This window comes from Dermochelys coriacea, chromosome 1, assembly GCF_009764565.3.
Source record: "Dermochelys coriacea isolate rDerCor1 chromosome 1, rDerCor1.pri.v4, whole genome shotgun sequence".
NCBI lineage: Eukaryota > Metazoa > Chordata > Testudines > Dermochelyidae > Dermochelys > Dermochelys coriacea.
This window is the reverse complement of record NC_050068.2, coordinates 193,673,467-193,694,601: the sequence shown is the minus strand read 5'-3', so window position 1 is coordinate 193,694,601 and position 21,135 is coordinate 193,673,467. Positions and strand designations below refer to the sequence as shown.

Genomic DNA, 21,135 nt, shown 5'->3' with positions numbered 1-21,135 from the left:
TGTCTGTACCTTCGCTCCACTATTTTTTGGAACTCAATACGCATCAGTTTGCCTCGTACTCTTGCTTGGATCATTGTTAGGATCTTGGATAGTCTCTGATCCCTCATTTCTTCCAGATGGCCCAGGAGACCAGCCTTAAAGAATACCTAAAATATAGGCAGATGTCATTTAGGAACAAGCTCAGAATAATTCCATCTTCACGAAACATGGAGCAATGTAAATCAATTTTTATTGTAACAGCAGTGGTCAAGGGAAGACTGGCAACAGAAGCAGAGTGATGGCTAGGTAATAGAAAAGTCTGTGTCAGAAGATTGTGTTATAATGTTATAGTGACCCAATCACAGTACGCATCATAGTTTGATCTCACCTATTTCAAATGTGCCAAACTCATGTAATAAACCATGCTATTAATCGGTGTTAGACCCTGGGAGTGTTTTTAACTTTTTTACTTGGGCACATAAAATAGGAACAAATCTGTTGTGGTATCATTGTTAATCTCATGAGTCTTTTCAAGCTAGAAAATCAACCACCCATTGCTGAAAATGGGTGCGTCTGAACTGCTGCTAGAATCAATTTCACTGCAAGTGTAGACAGGACAGAGTTGTGTTTAGCACCATTTCACAAACTGTAATCAAGACTTGCTCTGTGTAAATAAGACAGCTGAAATGGTGCTGATCATGGTCCTGTCTACACTGGCAGTTAAAGTGTTAGCAGCATTGGTTCAGTTACACCTGTTATTGGTAGCATTATTCCTGTAGAAAACAATATTCAGTGCTTAAGCCACCTCTGTTGGCTTATAAAGCAGAACTCCTCTGTTTTATTTTTTGTATTGTTACCTTAAAATTAGAATTACTTGTGCTTTTAGGTCTCTTGTTTTAATCTCACTCAGGTTCTAGTAACCATAACCACTAATAGCTGTGTGGTGATTTACATGCAAAGAGATTTTAGTATCATCCAGGAATTAGATAGACTAACAAGTGTCCCCACAATGCCACCACAGACCAACTGCACTACTCCATCTATCTTACAATGAATATATACTGCCCTTAGAAAGCACATTTAAAATGGTTGCATCAAGATATAGTCTACTTCCTGATGGAAATGTCAATATTTATGACAGGAATTTACAGCTGGGTTTTTCTACTTTATTAAGCAGTGCCTTTGTTTATTCTCTGTTTTCAAATGTGGGCTTTGGTATGGTCATATATCTCTGTATAAAACATTAACTTCAGCAACATTTAGATCTAGATCTGAACCCTGCAGCTTTGAAATCTTTTCTTTCAAAAAGGAATCACATGGTCTTTTCTGGTTACCTTTGTGTGTCCAAAACGATACTGGGTTTGGTCAATATCTAAAGAACTCAGCAGTTTTTCAGAAGCTTTTCTGCTGTCCACAAACTTATCTTCTGGAATGGCAGCTGGATTCAGAATACGGTACCTGTTAACAGATGAAGAATGAGTAAAGGGGACCAGAATGCTGGGTCAGAGTCTGCTCTCATTAAACTGTAATAAGCGTGGGGTAACCACAGCAATGACAGTGGAACTACTTCAGATTAAAACCAAGGTAGAATACTGCCCTCCAATTCCAGGCGTTTTGAACTGAAAATTAATCTGAGGAAAACAAAGAGGGGAGAAAGTGCCCTGGCTCATTTTTATAGAGAAGGCTACGATGATTCTGACTGGAATTGAATCAAGAGAAGAAACGTGACCTGTGTCTGGGACTGGTCTCTGTGTTACCTTTGTTTAAAGTCAGCATAAAGCACTCTGTTTGGAAATCCCTTACGGCAAATACGGATTCCTTCCAGGACACCGTTACAGCGAAGCTGGTGGAGGACAAGATAAGCATCCATTGCACCTTAAAAAAATTCAAGAACTTAATTAAATGAGATCGTTCCATGAGGATTTAAGCTTCATTTTGCTCAGTAGGTGAGAAGTGTTGGGAGTAATGTCTCGAAACGACAGCTAGCATTGGAGGAAGATTACAATCAAATTGTTTTTAAGTGTGGGCTGATGACTTAGAAATGGCTTCTGGGATAAAAATAACAGGATTAAAATGCAGATAGAACAACAAATTGCTGGATTTTCCATACCTGGAGTTTTAGTTTCATTGGGGATAATACAGCGCACAAAGTGAGGAGCTGTAGATCTCAGGTTAGTCATCAGTTTATTTAAATTTTCCTAAAAAGGATATAATAAAAAACAAAATTAGCTAGAAACTTAATATTGTACTAAATATGTATGTGAGCAGTAATGCTATAAAATATATATTGTCTAATAAGCAGAAAATAAGGCAGATGTACAGGTGGATATTAGCACCACCTCTACAGACTATTCAGAGTGAATACTCTGCATATGTGAGTGCAATCATGTCTTCATAATGACTGTGTTGGGGGAGATTCTCGAAGGCACAATGGGCACTTAGGTGCCCACCTAAAGAGAGCTTGACTGCAGGGGATGAGTCTGAGGGACTATAAAAATTAGAAAGTCACCAAGTTGCCAAGGAAGGTAATTGACAAAATAAAGAAAAGCCAATACACCTCACCAACACAGCCTAAACTTAGGTGACATTAAAAAGCCACAAGAATAAAAAATTGCAGACAGAAGTCCAGCAGCAGGGTTTGGGCTACCCAGTTTATTGCACTGAATACAACAAATATGATTACCTGCCTCATGGGAAGGTGGCATATGTGTCATGCTGTGCAAGCAATCCAGGGCCCTCAGAGACAGAGTATGGGCTCTGGAGACCAGAGTGGCTGAACTGGAGGAGCTAAAGGAGATAGAGGTACAAGAGGAGACTTTCAGGGACATAGAGCGGTCCCACCTCCTGTCCAACAGCCCTTGTGCTGCTAAGGAGGATGAAAGTCCCGGGGCAGGAACCAACAAGCTGGAGTAGATGGAAATGATCCCATAGTTGGGACCCACCTTCTAGATGATGTCCTGATATTCTCTCACACTCAGGGGATATCCCTCTGGAGGCAAAGACCCCCATTATTAGGAAGAGACAGACAATACTACTGGAGGATTTAGTTATTAGAAATATAGATAGCTAGGTGTGTGATGAGTGGGAGAACCGCATGGTGAATTGCCTGCTAGGTGCAAAGGTATCGGATCTCACAAAAAATACAGACAGACTTATGTGCAGTGTTGGGGGGAGGAGCCAGTGGTTGCGGTACCTGTACGTACCAATGACATAGGGAAAGGTAGGAGAGAGTCCTGGAGACCAAATTTAGTCCACTAGGTGTAAAACTAAAGTCCAGGACCTCCATTGTAGCATTCTCTGAAATGTTTCCAGTTCCATGGGCCAGGCCAGAAAGACAGGCAGAACTGCAGGGTTTCAATGCATGAATGAGATGATGGAGTAGGGAGGAGAGATTTAAGTGTATTAGGAATTGGGGAACCGTTTGGAGAAGGAGTGGACTATACAGGAGGGAATGGGCTCCACCTAAATCAAAATGGAAACAGACTGCTGGCACACAAAGTTAAAAGGGTTGTAGGGCATTTTTTAACTAAAGGCTGGGGAAGACCAACAGGGATGGAGGAGCACATGGTTGGGCAGAGATGTCCCTTAGGGATGAATTTATTAAAGGGGGAACTCTATATCCCGTCTATTGGGACTCTATAAAAAGGACAGCAAACAAGTTGATGTAGTACAAGTAGGAGACAGTCAAATGAACAGGCAAATGAAATAGAGTCCCAATTAAATATAATATATGAAGGCAAACAACAGAATATTGACAAAATGTACAAGTGTTTATATACAAATGCTAGAAGTCTGAATGCTAAGATGGGTGAACTAGAGTGCTTGGCATTAAATGAGGATATAAGAGGTATCACAGAAACTTGGTGGAATGAAGATAATCAATGGGATACAGTTATACCAAAGTATAAAATACATAGGAATGACAGAGTAGGAGTGGGTAGTGCTAGTGGGGGAGTGGCATTAGATGTTAAAGGAAGCATGGAGTCAAATCAGGTAAAAATCTTACATGAAACAATACTACAGAAACTCTATGGATAGAAAGTCCATACTTGATTAAACAGAGTATAACAGGAGAAATGTACTATCAACCACCTGACAAGGATGATGAAAGTGATTGGGGAATGTGAAGGGAGGGTAGAGAAGCTACAAAAGCAGAAATAATGGGTGATTTAAACTATCCTCATATTAGCTGGGTAAATGTCACCTCAAGATGTGATACAGAAATACAATTTCTAGTCACCTTAAATGACTGCTTCTTGGAGCAGCTAGTCCTGGAACCCACAAAGGAAGAGGCAGTCCTTCATTTAGTCTTAAGTCCAGCATGGGATCTGGTCCAAGAGGTAACTGTAGCTGAACTGCTTGGTAATAGTGACCATAATGTAATTAAATTTAACATTCTTGTGTGGGGATACTATCAAACCGTCCCCTGACCTACTGTAACATTTAACTTTAAAAAAGGAGAATTACACAAGAATGAGGTTGCTTGTTAGATAGAAATTAAAAGGAGTTGTCACAAGGGCTAGTTTAATGCCTGCAAACATGAGGACTATTTAAAAACATCATAACAGTGGCTCAGACTATATCCCAAATCCAAAAAGACAGTAAGACAACCAAAAGAATGCCCTATGGCTCAACAGCAAAGTAGAGAAGGTTTATTAGAGGCCAAAAGGCATACTTTAAAATTTGGAAGTCAAATCCTAATAAGGATAGTAAGAAGATGCACACACAGTGGCAGAGTACATGCAAAAGCATAATAAGGCAGGCCAAGAAAGAATTTGAGAAGCAAGTTGCTAAAGATGCAAAAACTACCAGTAAGAATTCTTTTAAGTACATCAGAAACAAGAAGCCTGCCAAACAGGCAATGGGGCCACTAGACAACAAAAATGTTAAAGGTACACTTAAGGAAGACAAGGCCATTGCAGAGAAGCTAAGCAAATTCTTTGCATTGGTCTTCACTGCAGAGGACGTGGGGGGACATACCCACACCAGAGCTATTCTTTTTGGGTGACAAATCTAAGAAAATGTCCAACACTGAGATGTCAATAGAAGAGGTTTTAGAGTTCAGAGTTAAACAGTAATAAGTCACCAGGATCAGATGGTATTTACCCAAGCGTTCTGAAGGAACTCATTTACGATATTGCAGAACTTCTAACTGTGGTATGTAACCTATTATTTAAACCAGCTGCTGTACCAGATGACTGGAGGATAGCTAATGTGACACTAATTTTTAAAAAGGGCTCCAGAGGCAATCCTGGCAATTACAGGCCAGTGAGCCCTACTTCAGTACCAGTCAAATTGGTAGAAATACAGTAAAGAACAGAATTATCAGACACATAGATGAACATGATTGGTTGGAGGAAGAGTCAACACAGCTTTTATAAAGGGAAATCATGCCTCACCTGTCTATTAGAATTCTTTGAGGGGGGCAACATGTGGATAACATTGAGCCAATTGATATAGTATACTTAGATTTCAGAAAGGCTTTGACAAGATCCCTCACCAAAGGCTCTTAAGGAAACTGAAAAGTCATGGGATAAGAGGGAAGATCCTCTCATGGATCTGGGCAAATGACAGGAATCGAAGGGTAGGAATAAATGGTTAGTTTTCACAAGGGAGAGAGATAAATAGCTGTATCCCCCAAGGATCTCTACTGAGGGACACAGTCCAATATATACATTAATGATCTAGAAAAGGGAATGAACAATGAAGCAGCAAAGTTTGCAGATGATACAAAATTATTCAAGGTAAGTAAGTCCAAAGTTGATTGTGAAGCATTAGAGGGATCTCACTAAACTACGTGACAGAGCAACAAAATGGAAGATGAAATTCAGACGTGATAAGCTCGAAGTATCACACATTGGAAAAAATAATCCCAACTATACATATATAATGATGGGTTCTAATTTAGCTGTTACCATTCAAGAAAGGGATCTTGGAGTCACCATGGATAGTTTTCTGAAAATTTTAGCTCAATGAGCAGCTGCAGTTTAAAAGGCTAACAAATTGTTAGGAACTAGTCAGAGAGGGATAGACCATAAGACAGAAAACATATTAATGCCACTATATAAATCTGTAATGCACTTACACCTTGAATATTGTGTTTAGTTCTGGTTACCCTTTCCCAAAAAAGAATATAGTGGAACTAGAAAAGGTGCAGAGAAGAGCAACAAAGATGATCAAGGGTATGGAACGGCTTCCATATGAGGAGAGACTAAAAAGATAAAGGGCTGTTTGGCTTAGAAAAGAGGCAACAAATAGAGGATATGATAGGGGTCTATAAAATCATGAATGGAATGGAAAAAGTGCATAGAGAAGTATTATTTACCCTTTCCCACAATCCAAAAAACGGGGGCCACCCAAAGAAATTGATCGGCAGCAGGTTTAATACAAACAAAGTGAAGTACTTTTTCATACAACATACAATTAACCTGTGGAACTCATTACCCTGGGATGTTGTGATGGCCAAAGCATAACTGAATTTTAAAAAAAGAACTGGATAAATTAATGGAGGAGAGGTTCATTAGTGGCTATTAGCCAATATAGTCAGGGATGTAATCCCATGCCTGGGGTAATCCAAAGCCTCCACTGTCAGAAGACAGAATACTAGGCTAGATGGAACATTGGTCTGACCCAGTATGGCAGTCCTTATGTTCTTAACTCCAAGAGAAAGTCAATGAAATTGGGCACCTTGCTGCCCTTTGTGCCTTCCTATCGACTATCAAGCTGCAGTCTGTGGAAATTTGCTTCAGCTATCTTCACACTTCTTTCACCTTTGTCTACACTGGCCAAAATAGGACTCAATTCACCACTGATTCGCTCTACTGGCAGTAGCTCTAAGCAAGATTAGATGACATGGCGGGTAAAAACCACTCAAAGCTTGCTTACATTACGGCTTCCTCCATTGTTATCCCAGGTGGAGTTGCTCCAGTGGTGAATAACAGGTCCTATTTTTGCCAGTGAAGATATGGTTTTTCTGTCCACCTTCCACAAATAATACAAATGTATTTCAGTTTTAGTAGCATGGATGCTTGCAGAAAATGAGTTTTAAGCTCCAATACTCATGTAAAGCAAATTTTACATTGGGTTTCCATGAACATTCTAACCATGGAGCCTGATTATAAATAGTACACTCATCCAATCAGGGAATAGAAACAATGTCATGTGACCATCTCCATTTTCAAATGAGTATGAAACAATAACCATAGAGTAAACAAAAATCAAAAAAGTTCAAAAATTGTGAATAGTCTGTTCAAAACGATTAAAAATAACCCCAAATTTGTTCAATGAACATTGAAAGAACAGAAGAGAAATTAAACAAATAAATAATTTGTTATGAATTAGTCACTTAGCCCTTATCAACACCTAAACCCAGACCCAAATTCAAACATTCAATTTCAGTTTGATTTGGTCTACTAAAGCACTTGCGGTTCTTCTTTTTGATTACAATGTAGCCTCATAGTTGAAATTACACAGAAAAATTATGAGTCATTTAAATAAAAAAATTAAAATTACTTTGTGTAGTGATGACACTGTTTGGAAGGAAGCTCCTTTCTTGCGTTTCTTTTCTGTACTGTGATCAACTAAAAAAATTAAAATACATGAAGAACAGCTAAATCAAATGTAGTATTCAGGTAAGAAACAAAGTCAGTAAAAATATTTCCAGAAGTACAATATAATTAATTTTTGGAATCAAGGTAAAATTAAACTCATGTGAGTCTCTTTGGTCCTCAAGTGTTGTACAAAAGAAATCTAGTATTCTCATACTTTAAATATGATAAAGGATATAGTTTTGTTTAAGGCTTTTGGTGACTCGTGCTAAAGCACTCTCTTCCTTTCCGTGGTTTTCATCAGAAACCTTCATAAATTTACTGCATTATAGTTTCTCTACAGTCGCACATGGTGTTAACTATTCATTTCTGTAACCATGCCTCATAATAAGGGCATAAAAATGAATTTCTGACAAAATATTAAGTAGTTTGGGATTCATTTATTTTTATTTCATACAATCAGATTTATCCAGAAAAACGTCAAACTAAAGAAAATGACTAACCTGGTTACATAGCATGTGAACTGTAGAGAGTATATGGCCTGGAATTTGTCTCCTGAGAACTGCAAGCCATGTCAAGGAAAGTGAAAAGTATCATGTGTTTGATGTTGTTCTCAAAAATGCATCTCTCCTGACAGTGACAGTGCCAAGAACGGCTATTTCTTTTGACTGGCACGGTGTGCAAGACAAAGTAGCACTCCTGGGACTGACGCTCTGTGGCAGATAGGATTTAGCTACCTGCAACAGTTTGCTAGAGGCAGGCTTTTTGTTATTTTTATTCTGCTCCATCTCTAATCCACATTATGAAGTCTGCAGTTTCTACTTCTTTCATAAGGGATCTTATAATTCATGACAACTACATCTACATAAATGAGGTTTGTAATAAATGGGCTATAAGTGATTGTGACTTTAGGACACAACAGCTACATCTCTGTAATGAGTGCCAGTCCCATTTCCTTAACATCAATTTTATGGAAGCTTGTGACTTGCCTCACCTTAAATAAAAGAGCTCAGTAAAAGAGAGAGAGAGTTTATTTCAGAACTACTAGCAGCCTCATGAAAACGTATTCTTGCAAGTTTTTCCTACCTAATTTTGCAGACTTTAGAGGTTTGGAGAAGCACTAGAAGGTATCATTCAGTTTGTCCATCACTAATCCAATAACTTTTTGATCGTGTGAACTTTTCTTATCACAGCAAGTGCATTCTCCTAAATGTTAAGTGTCACTTTAGTTTAGACACTGTTTGGAAGCTTTGTAATTCAGCTAGAGAGAGGGCCATAATTTGGAGACATGACCTGTTTTTGTTGATAAACAATCATTTATACATTTTTGTGTGCATCACTTGCACACACAAGTGAGACTTTGCATAGTTCAATCCCCATTGGCATGCTCAAACTGAGTGTCAATATACACATAGGATATGCATGCAGAGATTCCAGCATTTGTGCACACAAAATAGTGTGCCAAAATTTCTCAAAGGAATACACATACAAAATGGCAGGCACACAGACAAACAGGGATAAGGCTCCTTTTAAAATATTGTGGCACACCAGTATAGATGCCGTGCCCATTTAATTAATGAGAAAATGCCTGATTTAATGTCAGTCGGTGGATGCCTATAGTATTCTTTTGTTTTTTAAATTCCTTTCCAAGCATGTGCTCTGGAAGTGAAGGAAAATCCTTGTAAGCTTATTCTACTTACCAGAGTCAGCACTGACGTAGTTTTCAAATAGGCTTCCCAGTAGTTTGTTGGCAGATTTTTGAAAAATGCCCACCACAGTTTCATTAAGTGGATCTTTGTTTTTCTCAAGCCAGCCAATGATGTTATAGGGCACCTAAGAAAGAACCATTTGGTCCAAAATGTAAGAAAAATAAACCATGTCAAACACTTTCCCCAATAGTCTATGTCTCACACTTTCTTTCTCACAAGCAGCTACAGTTCTTTACAGCTTGGTTTGAAATTAATGGCACAAGCTTTATCTTGTAAAACACTTCATAGGGAATCACTCTCATGAGCCATACCTGCCGTTTAGTCTCCAATTCTCTGCTTCCTGATCCCTGGCTCCCACTCCCAACAATTCCCCATCTGAATCCTCTATATCCCTTCCCATTCTTGCAATTCTCTCATCTTTCCTGGGTCTCAATGTGTTCTGTGGCCCCGCAGGCCACTAGAAAGAGCCCCATGTGCCCCGGGTGGGCATATCTTGAACCATATCTTGAGAACTGCTAATAGAACAGACAAGTTATGGTTTTATATTACAACAATAGGCCCTTTACTATTCCACAGCTCTCCATTGGATTTTCTGATGTAAATCTCTTAACTGAAGTCTCTTAAAGATACAATTCCTGGCTCTGCCAATGGCCTACAGGGTGACGTTAAGCAACGCACAGCCACCCGTGCCTCAGTTTCCCCACCTATAAGATGGGGATAATGAGATTGACTCCTTTGTAAAGTGCTTTGAGCTCTCCAGATGAAAAGTGCTATATAAAAGCTAGATATTAATTATATATATTATTATTAAATATACAAGTAGGTTAAAGTTCAATGGCACTCTGAATAGTGAGTCTAAAAGTGGCCTCAAGGGGTGCCTACATGTTCTCAATGACTCCATATCAGATTTGCTCCATTTGAGTAAAATATGCTTTTTCTTCTGCCATTTCTGAAAACTCAACTCAGACTGAGAAACTGGGTTCATTCTGATTCATGCATCACCTTCACCACCCATCCGCAACAGATTCTGAAGGAGTAAAAAGCAGTAAAACCTTGGTTTGGTTGCCAACATAGCCACCTATGACTGAATTCTGAATTCGAATCAATATGTCAACTAAGATGGATAGCATTTTTATATGGTCACTTTTGTGAAGGTAGGTAACTTAGGGTGATTTCACAGACAAGACTAGAAACACCTTGGCAAATTTTCACTAAACAGCCATGTGCCCTCCTTAACTTGATCTGTTATATCCACGTTTTGGTGCACCTGGATCCCTATATCTCAATGTGCTGTAATACCTAGGGCACAGAGGTTGATGTTATCCTTATTTCTGACCAGTCCTGGTTTTTTAAAATTTTAAGTATAACTGTTATTTTTTGGTGGCTATGGGATGAATCCATTTGTAGGAATTCTAGTACAATGTCTATCTCTGATGATACTAGAAACTTACCGCACCAGCATAATGAAGGAGTTCAAAGTGAGCTTCATATTTCCTTTTCTTGTCAATCCGAGGTTTCTGAAGGTTGGGTGACTTGCCAAGATGATTGTCATAAAGTTTGGCTTTGAATGTCATATCTGTAGCCTTTGGGAACATGCACTCCTCTTCCAGGATAGACAAGATGCCCAATGGCTATTGATCCAAAGAGATTTTAATAAGAAAATCTTTAGGATTCCATTTTTATGATTAAGCAGATTTTAGTAGCAGTGTCACAGCTAGGCTTGACTTGATGGAATTCCATATTCACAGGATTCCTTGTCATACTGACTGGGCAACTCATGTTTATTCTGTTAAATCAGCAAGCAGACTTTTGACAGCTCACTATGAAACTTCTGCTTTGGGAGGTTTTATACTGACTTCTGATAGCATTTCATACGGACTTTCAGATTTTGCTTTATTAACTTCCAAGGCATTTGACTGATATTTTAAAGTTGGTCATTCTGGACCTGATCCAACCCCCACTGAAGCCAATGGAAAGACTATTGATGCCAATCAAGGGATGATACATCTTCAGTGGGAGCAATCAGGCTCCCTGTATGCTCCATATTTTTTTTCCAAGCAAGGACAACTATTTTGTCAGGGCTGGAGACATTTTGTTTGGCAGTGACTAGGATCATAAAAACCCACCATGACAAGAGTGCTCAGCCATATGGGCACTTGACTATCAGCCTCCCACACTGCCTGCTTTGAGTACTGACACAACAGTGCTCAAACCTTCATTTTTCCTGTCAGGTTATGTGGCAGAAGGAGGGATGCTGCTAGGGCTCATGAACTGACCAGGTCCAGCTGATATTCATGAAAGGAGGAAGATGAGAGGCATGGCCAAAGTTGGGGAAAGAATGGACTGAAATTAAGAAGAAACTATTCAACCCTGCTTTGGACCACAGAGCAGGGAGGGCTTTGTATATTAATATTTATTGTATTATTCCTATTGTAATAATGCCTAAAGACCACAATCAGGATCTCATTGTGTGAGGTGTTCTACACACAGATGAAACACAGCTCCTGCCTTGAACAGCTTACAATTTAGTGTGAGGCAGTCGAAAGTGGGACAAACTAAAGGGGGGAAGTGAGGGAAAGAGAAGAGCATAAATATCAGAGTTTGAAGGGACCTCAGGAGATCATCTAGTCCAACCCCCTGCTCAAAGCAGGACCAATCCCCAATTTTTGCCCCAGATCCCTAAATGGCCCCCTCAAGGATTGAACTCATAATCCTGGGTTTAGCAGACCAATAGCTCAAACCACTGAGCTATTTCTCCCCCCACCTCTGCTGATGAAGGCAAAAGAAGATAAGACCACTCAAGCTAGCTATTGTGTAACTTGATCATTTCTGTTGGTTCCATCTCTCTCTCTCTCTTATTTAGGCATTCTAAGCATCACTCAAATTAATCTTCCTTGGATTTTGCTTATACTGCAGCAAGGAGAAGAACTAGAGCTTTTGTTTGTTCCGCTACTCACACTAAGTCTACTTTAACGTTGGAAATAAAAGAACTCTCCAGTGACAGTATTATGCATGAAAACAGGTCTGAACATACATGCCTTTGTGCTCCTGTACGTACCTTTTCAATTAGGTCAATGCAGGCCTGCAAGTCCAAGCCAAAATCAATGAATACCCATTCGATGCCTTCTTTTTTGTATTCTTCTTGCTCCAAGACAAACATGTGGTGATTGAAAAACTGTTGCAGTTTTTCGTTTGTGTAATTGATGCAAAGTTGCTCAAAGCTGTTATACTATAGTGCAGAAGGGGAAAAGAGAAACAGTCACACAAAATTAAATATGAAGGGGTCAGGCATGGAAGAAATAGTCTAAATCTAAAACTATGAATCAGCTAACTGCCAGAGAGGCTATGGGGGAGTTTCTCAGGCTAACTGCTTCCTAATGTGCAGTACATAGGAACATGAGAATTTCCATATTTGATCAGAACACTGGTCCATCAAGTTCAGTATCTTCCTCTGGCAGCAGTTAAAACCCAGTGCTTCCTAGGAAAGCAAAGTCAACACATCGGCCAATTTGTGAAGCACTGTGCATGGAAAGTAACATTCCTTCTTGGCCCCTGTGGTAAACAATTTACTTCCTGGATCAGGTGATTTGATCACTAGAGACATTTAGCATCTCCAGTGCTGCCAAAGCACCAGAAATATACACCAACATTCCTTTGACGTGAGCGGCAAGTCAATAGAAAGCAGCATCATAAAGAGTCAGAGCAAGGGCTGACAAACCAGGCTGGCGAAATGAGTGGTTTACATTGACCTGGCAAATAAACAAAGAACTATTGCCATCCACAGTCTCAATTAATTTCAAGCAGACTTTCTACAACCAGGTGTTTGAGTGTCAATGGGTACAGGACCATTACCTGGTCTGCAGTGAACAAGGAATTAAGTCCAGTTTAGCTCCCCCCGCCCCCATTGTATAGGTGTCCCCAGAAGACAGGGTACCAGTGGGAAGTACCACACCAGCATTCCTAGGACTAGGCCGAACTCCAAGCTGGGGAATCTTTCAGTATATTTTCTAGTTATGTTGGAGTATACTGAATTTCCTTCTTGCAAACACTGCCCTCTAGCCTTCAAGAATACATTTTGAGGAAGAGGCCTTAGCAATCAAGATGCTTTACTCTCACATTCCAGTTTACAAAGACGTTATGATGAAACATGAGCAATATCACAGAACAGAGTACGTTTCCTCTCGAAGATGAAGACTCCTTGAAATAAAATCCCCTAAAGCACACCTTATTCCAGTCAGCTTCAAATGCATGAGTCAAGAGCAGATGAGACAGAAGTCCTACCTAACTTTTGGAGCTGATCATCTTTATCAAATGTCCCAAACCTCCCCAATTCAAGCATGAATTGCAAGCCCGATCTTGTAAGATGTTGAGTGCCACCAGTGCCCATTGATATCAACAGCTTTGCAGATTCTTGTTCATGATTCTCTCTTCGGTCACATTTGTTCTTTACCCTACTGTCCTTTTAGAAGAAAGATGAAACCCCAGAACTATTGCTAAATAGCATTTGGTGACCTTCAGCTGAGTTCTTACCAACCAATACTCACATCAAAGATTTCAAAGCCAGCAATGTCCAAGACCCCAATGAAGAACTGTCTTGGCAGCCTAGTATCCAAGGTCTTGTTAATACGGAGCACCAGCCACTTGAACATTCGATCATACACTGCCTTGGATAAGGCCCCAACAGCATACACAACCTAAAGGACCGGTTTCAAACACATTTATCAGATAATCAGGATGACTGTATGCCTTTACAGTACACAATACTTCTCAACTCAGGGCATTTTAGCTATTAAACCTCTGCTCGTAGTTTGAAGACAGTTTCACAGTAATCCTGACTCTGAGTGATGAATACCTAACGAAATTAGGAAAGCTTTCCCCATAAGCTGTGCTGCACTTTATTTCTGTAGCACTAGCAATAGTGTATTTTATTAAATCTATTTATCTGGGGCCAAATCCCAGCCTTACCCGACTCCTTGCTGAAGAGCTGGGCAGCACCTTGCAACTTGGGATAACATGATAACCTTGGAGTGTAGCTAGAATCTGGAGAGGGAAGCAGACTCATGGCTGTGCACCCTTCTATTGACTCATGAGGGTTCTGTATCCCAGACCCATGATGGTGAGGTCAAAGAAGCCTGCTATCTCCCTGAATGTGGTGGGAATAGAAAAGGTCCTCCACAGATGCAGAGAATCTGAATAGGCCCAAATTTACCACTGGCTAACTGCTTCTTATGTTTTGGAAAGTGCCATGGTCCTCAAACTTGTATCTGTGATGGCTAACTGTCTGTGATGGAAGGGACACTCAAAATATTAAAGCAACCCAACACAACACACTAAATAGCACCAGGCAATGCTTCTTCATTATCCTCTCAAATAGCCTCCTGTGCCAACTGGAGAGGATGCACATAATATCTGATGGTGCTCTGATTACAAATCCTACACCAGTACCTTGTCTTCAGAGACCCGTTTTCATTGTAACCTAAACTCTTCAGCACCATCCATGCTGTTACTACTCCAACTTTTCAGAGAAGCAGCAGCACTAACTTATTGCTGTCTTTACTAGGTAAATTAAGAGATACTAATGTGTGAGGTTGCTCTGATCCAGACTGGGGCCTTTGGGTTCTAAAATTATGTAAGTGACCAATATATAAATAATAAAAGTCCATGACTCAGTTCTCCTAGGTGACTAATTCAGGTCCAGAGTTAGATACATTGACTTGTGCAGTTTACGCAAGTGGTTTCCCTGAGTGGGTGCTGCTATTAAATAATGGAAACAATGCTACTGGAAAATCTCCTCCTTCCATTATTCCCCTGTAGCCCTGCCCTTGGACTCATAACCCTATATCACTTTTTAAAAATAATTAATGGCAAGAACCTACTCTGTGGCCCAGATACCAACAACAGTGCAGTGAGAGGCAGAGTAGCACATGGCAGCAGCACAAAGCAGACTGCTGGACTGAGCCCCTTACTTGGGAAAGAGATCCAGGACTCAGGAGTAGATGAAAAACAAGAGTCCAGCTGGGTGAGAGAGTCCATTGAATGCCCGGATAAATGGTGAAGAAAGGACCAGGTGGGAAAGCTTTTCAGAGTTGCCCAAAGTTTTGAAAGAACTGGGCCCAATTCAGTTTTAAATTTACCCACGGTCAACACAATTATTAAAAAAACCAAACATGGGTTTTAGTACATGATTGAGATGCCATTTTCACAAATCAATAAGCTGTCTGCACCCAGGGGGAAAAAAACCCCTTTGAGATAAGATATAATTTTGGATTATAAAGAGATAAATTAGAAGAGAGTCCAGTGCTTGTATAATGCACAGAGACATTACGTTAATATTTTTAGCTATCTTTTCTTTGTGTAAAGTTCTACAGCAAAAAGCTGTCAGCTTGTAGAGCAGACATCCAGTGTGTTGGATCAAATGCCTTGAAAGCTTCTTCTCACCTGTTCAACACTTTGACCTTTGGTAACATACTCATTTCCAACTTTCACTCTGGGGTGCAACAAACCCTTAGCCAAATCAGAGGAGTTAAGTCCCATCAGGTAAGCAGCTTTATCAGTACCTAGTCCAAAGAAACAGGATTTCAAATTAATTTTAATTGATACTTGAAAACATGCCTGTTCAGGAACAGGAATTAGGTCTATCAATTTCTAAACAGAGAAACCGGATAATGGCTTCTGAATTATTCTAGGTTTGCCTTACTTTCAGTGCCATCAGTCTCTGCTTGCTCCTCCCGGGGTCTTTGTTTAAATTTCATGTTCCCAAAGTGCATGATCGAACCAGTAAGCTTGTAGGCACCATACTTTTCATCGGGATTAAATCCCAAAATGTCCATGGCTTGCTATCAAAAGGAAACATGAGAGAATATTTTGTTACTTGCTTCTTCGATAACACCAGTATCTTACAGTTCCATAAGGCATCTCTGAATGGCCGGCATTACAAGCTATGCTGGAGATCCTCTCTGAAACAGGAGCTATTGTAACAGTCTTGAGACCACTCATTGCAGGGGGTGTTACTTAGTCACACTGGAAATCCACATTCTTCTCAGTGTCTCCACCCCATGGACCTTTTATATGAAAGTGAAGAAATACTTGCAGATGTTCAAGCCCAAATTGTAAGGATTATCAAATCTCATTCTTCATGGTGTGAAACAATTAACACCTGGGCTCCACTCCTGCTTCCATTTACATCAATGGTAAAAATCCCAATGATTCCAATGAGAGTAGGACTGGGCCACTGACAGTACTCTTCCCTCAACACACACACACATTTAATGTATCAAGCAAATGCCAAATTAACGAGGTCTTACATCTGTTGCCATCAGCTCTTCTCCATCATCCAAATTGTCCACAGTCACTGCCCCTTGTGAATTAAAGTGGAAGTCATAGGGATTGGTAGACACCAGCAACATATCTGCGAAAGAACCACCATAGTCAAGCAATGCCACTCCAAATAGCCTGAAACTGATTCAAGATGGAAAAGAATCCATTGTTTAAGATCTCTCTCTCTCTCTGTACAACTTCACATGCACTTAGAGCATGCATCTCCTGAAGAGACAGTTTTTGTTTTAAAAAGGGGAAACAAAGGCTTGAAAACATTCAGAAGTTACACCCTGTTGGCATCTTTTACACACAGGTAATCAGCTGGTACCCTCTGGTAATCCCAATTCCACCAGGCAAGAACATTGTTTTCATTATCCGTGATTGGCTGCTGACTGTAAACACAGCTAGGCTATGCTAAAATACCTTATTTTGGTTACCCCATCCTTTCACCCACTCCCCTGTGCTTGTTCATTCACCTTTTATTATTGTCTTTTAGACTGTAAATTCTTTGGGGCAGGGACAGTGATTAACTAGATGTTCGAACAGTGTTTGGCCCCAACCTTATTGAGGCAGTAAGTCAGTGGCAGAGCCAGGAATCAAACCCAAGAATCTACCGTCTCAGTTCTCATTTCAACACTGTACCCTACTCCCTCTCTCAGACTAGAGACCAAGAATTGGAGAGAGAGCAAGAATAAAAAAGTGTCGTAAATACAAATCTATTACCCAGGAAGGCTGTTTTGGAGTAAGTGAAGGTCATTGGTCATGCAAGTGGATATGTGTTTTTGGGCACATGCCCACAGGACATCTTTAGAGATAATAGAACCCATACACATATAGAAGAGCAAATATCTCAGTATGATCCAAGACAGGGGCATTGGACAATAAATAAGGTAGAGGACCAAGTATGGGTTTTCTGTGCTCTGACATATTTCCAAGATACACTCAGAGAATAATGTATTTTAAGAATCCTTGGGCTGAGTTGTCCTTCGCTAGCCTGTTCTTTTAGGGGAATTCTCACTATCCCGAGGCGAGTAGAAAAAATATTTCACACTGTTGTCAGTTAACAACAGTGCAACTAAACTTCTGCTCTACTGCTTCCTTCTCTTCCATAATGAAAAACAAAAATTAAAGATACACATTATAGAAAGTATTTGCTCTGCAAATGTTTGTGGAATTTGCATCCTCTGAAACCAATGTAAACACTATACATTTCAGCAGGAGTCTTGCTTAATGGCAGAAGCAGGGAATTGGGTTATCTTCCTGCCTTTACTACAGATGTCCTGAGTGATCTTTGGCAAGTCCTTTAAATTTTTTGTCCCTTGATTTCCTCATAATTAAATGGGGAAACCCTCCAAACCTTACTACCTCAGATGGTGTTTTGAGGCTTATTGTTTCTAAGATGCTTTGTGATCCCTGTCTACATAAATGTTAAAGTATTATTATTTATTGTATATAGTAGAAAACAAAATATTTTAAAAATCCAACCTGGGATTACATTCTCCTATTCTAACATGTAACGCTTGTTAACATTAGCGGGCATTCTGTATCTGCATGTCAAAATGAAAATTGTCCTTCCTGTTGCTGCTATCAAAAAACCCTCATTTTAAAAGATCCACAGATTAATGACATTTCATTTTGACAGACTCCATTTTTTTGACAAGTGGAAGCATAAGGATCCTTTTGAACATAACAGTATTTTTTTTCCTTTGGCCATTTACCCAATCAGATAAGGCCTGGCTTTTTGCACTCACCCACCCAATATTTTAGGCTTACCTTGTAGCTCTGCTTTCTTTCCTGACAGGATTTGGTAGAAGATATGATAGGATCTTTCACCTGGCTGCTGGAAAATCACTCGGGATTTCTCCAGCAAATCTGGGTAGATAATAAAAAGTTCAGTAAGAGAAAGTTTCTTCTCTGAAGTGTCAGACACAAATTTGTGATTCTATAGCAAGGAGAACGATTGTTGCTTACAAATTTCAATATCGGCAGACGACAGCTTGCCTGTGGTTCCAAAATGGATTCTGATAAATTTACCCTAATTTTGCAAAAGAACATTCTAATTACTGAAAATAAACTGTAAAGAGGCACAACAAATATCAAAATACAATGCCTACATGACAGTCAGATGGCTTAGGGCTCTTTTAGCTTTCTGATGTGGGGAGAGGGTATTTTCCAACAAGATATGCTGAAGGTACCAAATATAGCGCTTAACAGTTTTTGAGGCCTAAACAAACACACACATTGATGCACACGTTTGTTTAGGCTTCTAAAACTTTTAAGCACAATATATAAGTATGTTAATCATAACACTTAGCAGTTTTTTTATATATATTACATGCACACACACACGCACATACCTGTGAGAAGGCAAGAATTATCGTACACATTTGACAGACTAAGATACAAACAGGTCCACCTAGCAAGGCTATGTAGTGTTCAACTGCCTGGTGCATCTTCACATTTTCCTTGGTTTGTGTGGCTATCTGACTTAGGTGGAGCAGTGAGGCCATAAATGGTAGTAGCTCTCTCCTGACCAGCGTTGTTCTTCCATTTCCCTGTTACTTCTGGTCTTGACCTTACATCATGCTGCCCAACCTGTTCCACCCACTAGGTTATCAAAACAGGGCTGTTGTTTTCATGGCCCCTTGCTCTTGGAATTTGCCCAGACAATAGGGCTCAATAGCTCATTAAATTTTACCCAAATTATTTATACTTCAGCTGATGCATGCCCTGTTTAATCATTTTCAGTATCTGTGTTGAAAAGAGCTAGTATATGCGTACTCTTCTCTCTTTTTAAGTTATGTTCTTCGGTGTGGCTTCTTTTAATATCGTCAACAGTATTTTTTTCTTGATTTGATCATTGTTAGTTATACCTCAACCATGAAGCAATCCAAGCACCTCAGTGGAAGAGATGAGAGGCGTTTTATAAATAGGATGAATATGTTATTATGATTATTATTATTACTACTACATTACACATTATTATTATATATGTTATTAATAAGGGCAGGTTAACAAGACATTTGAACTACAGATTGGACTTACAAAACGTGAGGAGTTGTCATTTCTCAGGGTTTTGGCATTCCCAAAGGCTTCTAAGGCAGGATTTGCTTGGATGATTTGATCTTCCAAGGTTCCCTAAAAATCCAAGGGTTGAAACAAGTTTAATAACCATCAGCATAGAAACACATTATACAAATCTAACTCAGCATGTGTACAGGTGTGACTTAGCTCACAACTGTAGCTAGTACAGCCTGGACAGAGCACAAAAGCAGGAGTCTCAATATTCTAAAATCCTTGAACTCTAACTGCGATCTTGTAGATTTCATGCCTAATGGCAACTGAAAACAAGTAAACCTATGTTTTTGAAGTGCTATAGCACAGGTGTATATGTAAGTGTGTGCATGTATGAGAGGCCATATAGAATAAAGTGAGAAGCATTGGCTAAATAACAGATACATTGGTATTGGTTGAAGGCACTCAAAATTCCTAATGGGTGAGATTTTCAGTCACAGCTAGAGTAGACCCCCACAGAACTCCCATTAATTTAAATTAGTTTATGACTATGTGCTGAAGTGAACTTAATTTGAATAGTCTAGGCTTAGGGGAATATGGGATTATATCAAACAGAGGCTCATGACCTGCCCTTGGCAAACTAAGTACTATTTTCAGATTGAAAATATAAGACAAAATAGTGAAGTCATCTACTTACCCCAGTCCTGGTGGCTGGTTGCTACCAAAGGAGCAACAAGAAAGAAAGAAAGAAAGAAAGAAAGAAAGAAAGAAAGAAAGAAAGAAAGAAAGAAAGAAAGAAAGAAAGAAAGAAAGAGACATTATGATTACTACCATGAAGGAGTTTATGAAAGATGGAAAGGTTAACAAGGATTAGAGATCTAGTCAGCACAAACCAGGCAAGCTCTAGGCATATTCAGTGTGTGAAGCTCACACATTTTGTGGGGGGTGGGGCTCACTGACAGCACCCCCTCTCCCAGTGTGTACTGCTGGCCTCCTTCTGCTGCTGTTACCCCCTGCTCCTGGCACATCTTGGAAAAGGCAAGTGTGGGTCCAACCTTGTTTGTTCCCACAATCCCTTATCCAAACCAGCTGCCCCAATGGATTCCAATCAGAACAACAGACAAACTGGACACAGAGCTAAAACATGGCATCAGCGAACAAGAAAGAAGGGATGTAAGTAGAAATAGACAAGCTTTAGATAACTGGATCCTGTGGCATCCAAACTTCTGGAGCTGTAATATCTATTATTGATCATGATGAAGACAATCGAGATAAAGTGTTACCTCATTTGTCAAACTATGGCCGCTCTTCCAATTTCAGTCTCCAGTCTGCATGACTCAGTATGTATGCCCAACTGACTCCATCCCTCAAAATCAGGCACCCACCTGGTTTGCACATATAAGTTTGACTACTGGGCACTCAGCCACCTGGTAAGCATTTTGCATGCACAAAATGAGTGCATGCATGGTTTCGAGTCATCATCAGTTACACGTACAAAATCAGGGACCGACTGACAATTGGGCCCTGTATATGCAGTATAGAGGACTCACTTAATTCACCACAGAAGT

The 21,135-nt window shown here is 39.8% G+C and overlaps 1 protein-coding gene across 2 annotated transcripts in view; it reads right to left on the bottom strand.

Moving 5' to 3' along the window:
• The window catches only part of MYH15 (myosin heavy chain 15), a 63,958-nt gene that overhangs the window by 28,864 nt on the left and 13,959 nt on the right, over positions 1 to 21,135 (bottom strand). For both annotated transcript variants that reach the window (XM_043510668.1, XM_038393847.2), the window contains 16 exons: positions 20,265 to 20,285; positions 19,598 to 19,690; positions 18,524 to 18,587; positions 18,326 to 18,424; positions 16,540 to 16,643; positions 15,933 to 16,071; positions 15,674 to 15,792; positions 13,780 to 13,929; positions 12,294 to 12,464; positions 10,687 to 10,866; positions 9,227 to 9,359; positions 7,492 to 7,559; positions 2,090 to 2,177; positions 1,737 to 1,854; positions 1,314 to 1,437; positions 10 to 146 (listed from right to left, as the gene is read on the bottom strand). In XM_043510668.1, the coding sequence (XP_043366603.1) occupies positions 10 to 146; positions 1,314 to 1,437; positions 1,737 to 1,854; positions 2,090 to 2,177; positions 7,492 to 7,559; positions 9,227 to 9,359; positions 10,687 to 10,866; positions 12,294 to 12,464; positions 13,780 to 13,929; positions 15,674 to 15,792; positions 15,933 to 16,071; positions 16,540 to 16,643; positions 18,326 to 18,424; positions 18,524 to 18,587; positions 19,598 to 19,690; positions 20,265 to 20,285 (1,808 nt within the window). The remainder of the gene's footprint in view (positions 1 to 9; positions 147 to 1,313; positions 1,438 to 1,736; positions 1,855 to 2,089; positions 2,178 to 7,491; positions 7,560 to 9,226; positions 9,360 to 10,686; positions 10,867 to 12,293; positions 12,465 to 13,779; positions 13,930 to 15,673; positions 15,793 to 15,932; positions 16,072 to 16,539; positions 16,644 to 18,325; positions 18,425 to 18,523; positions 18,588 to 19,597; positions 19,691 to 20,264; positions 20,286 to 21,135) is intronic.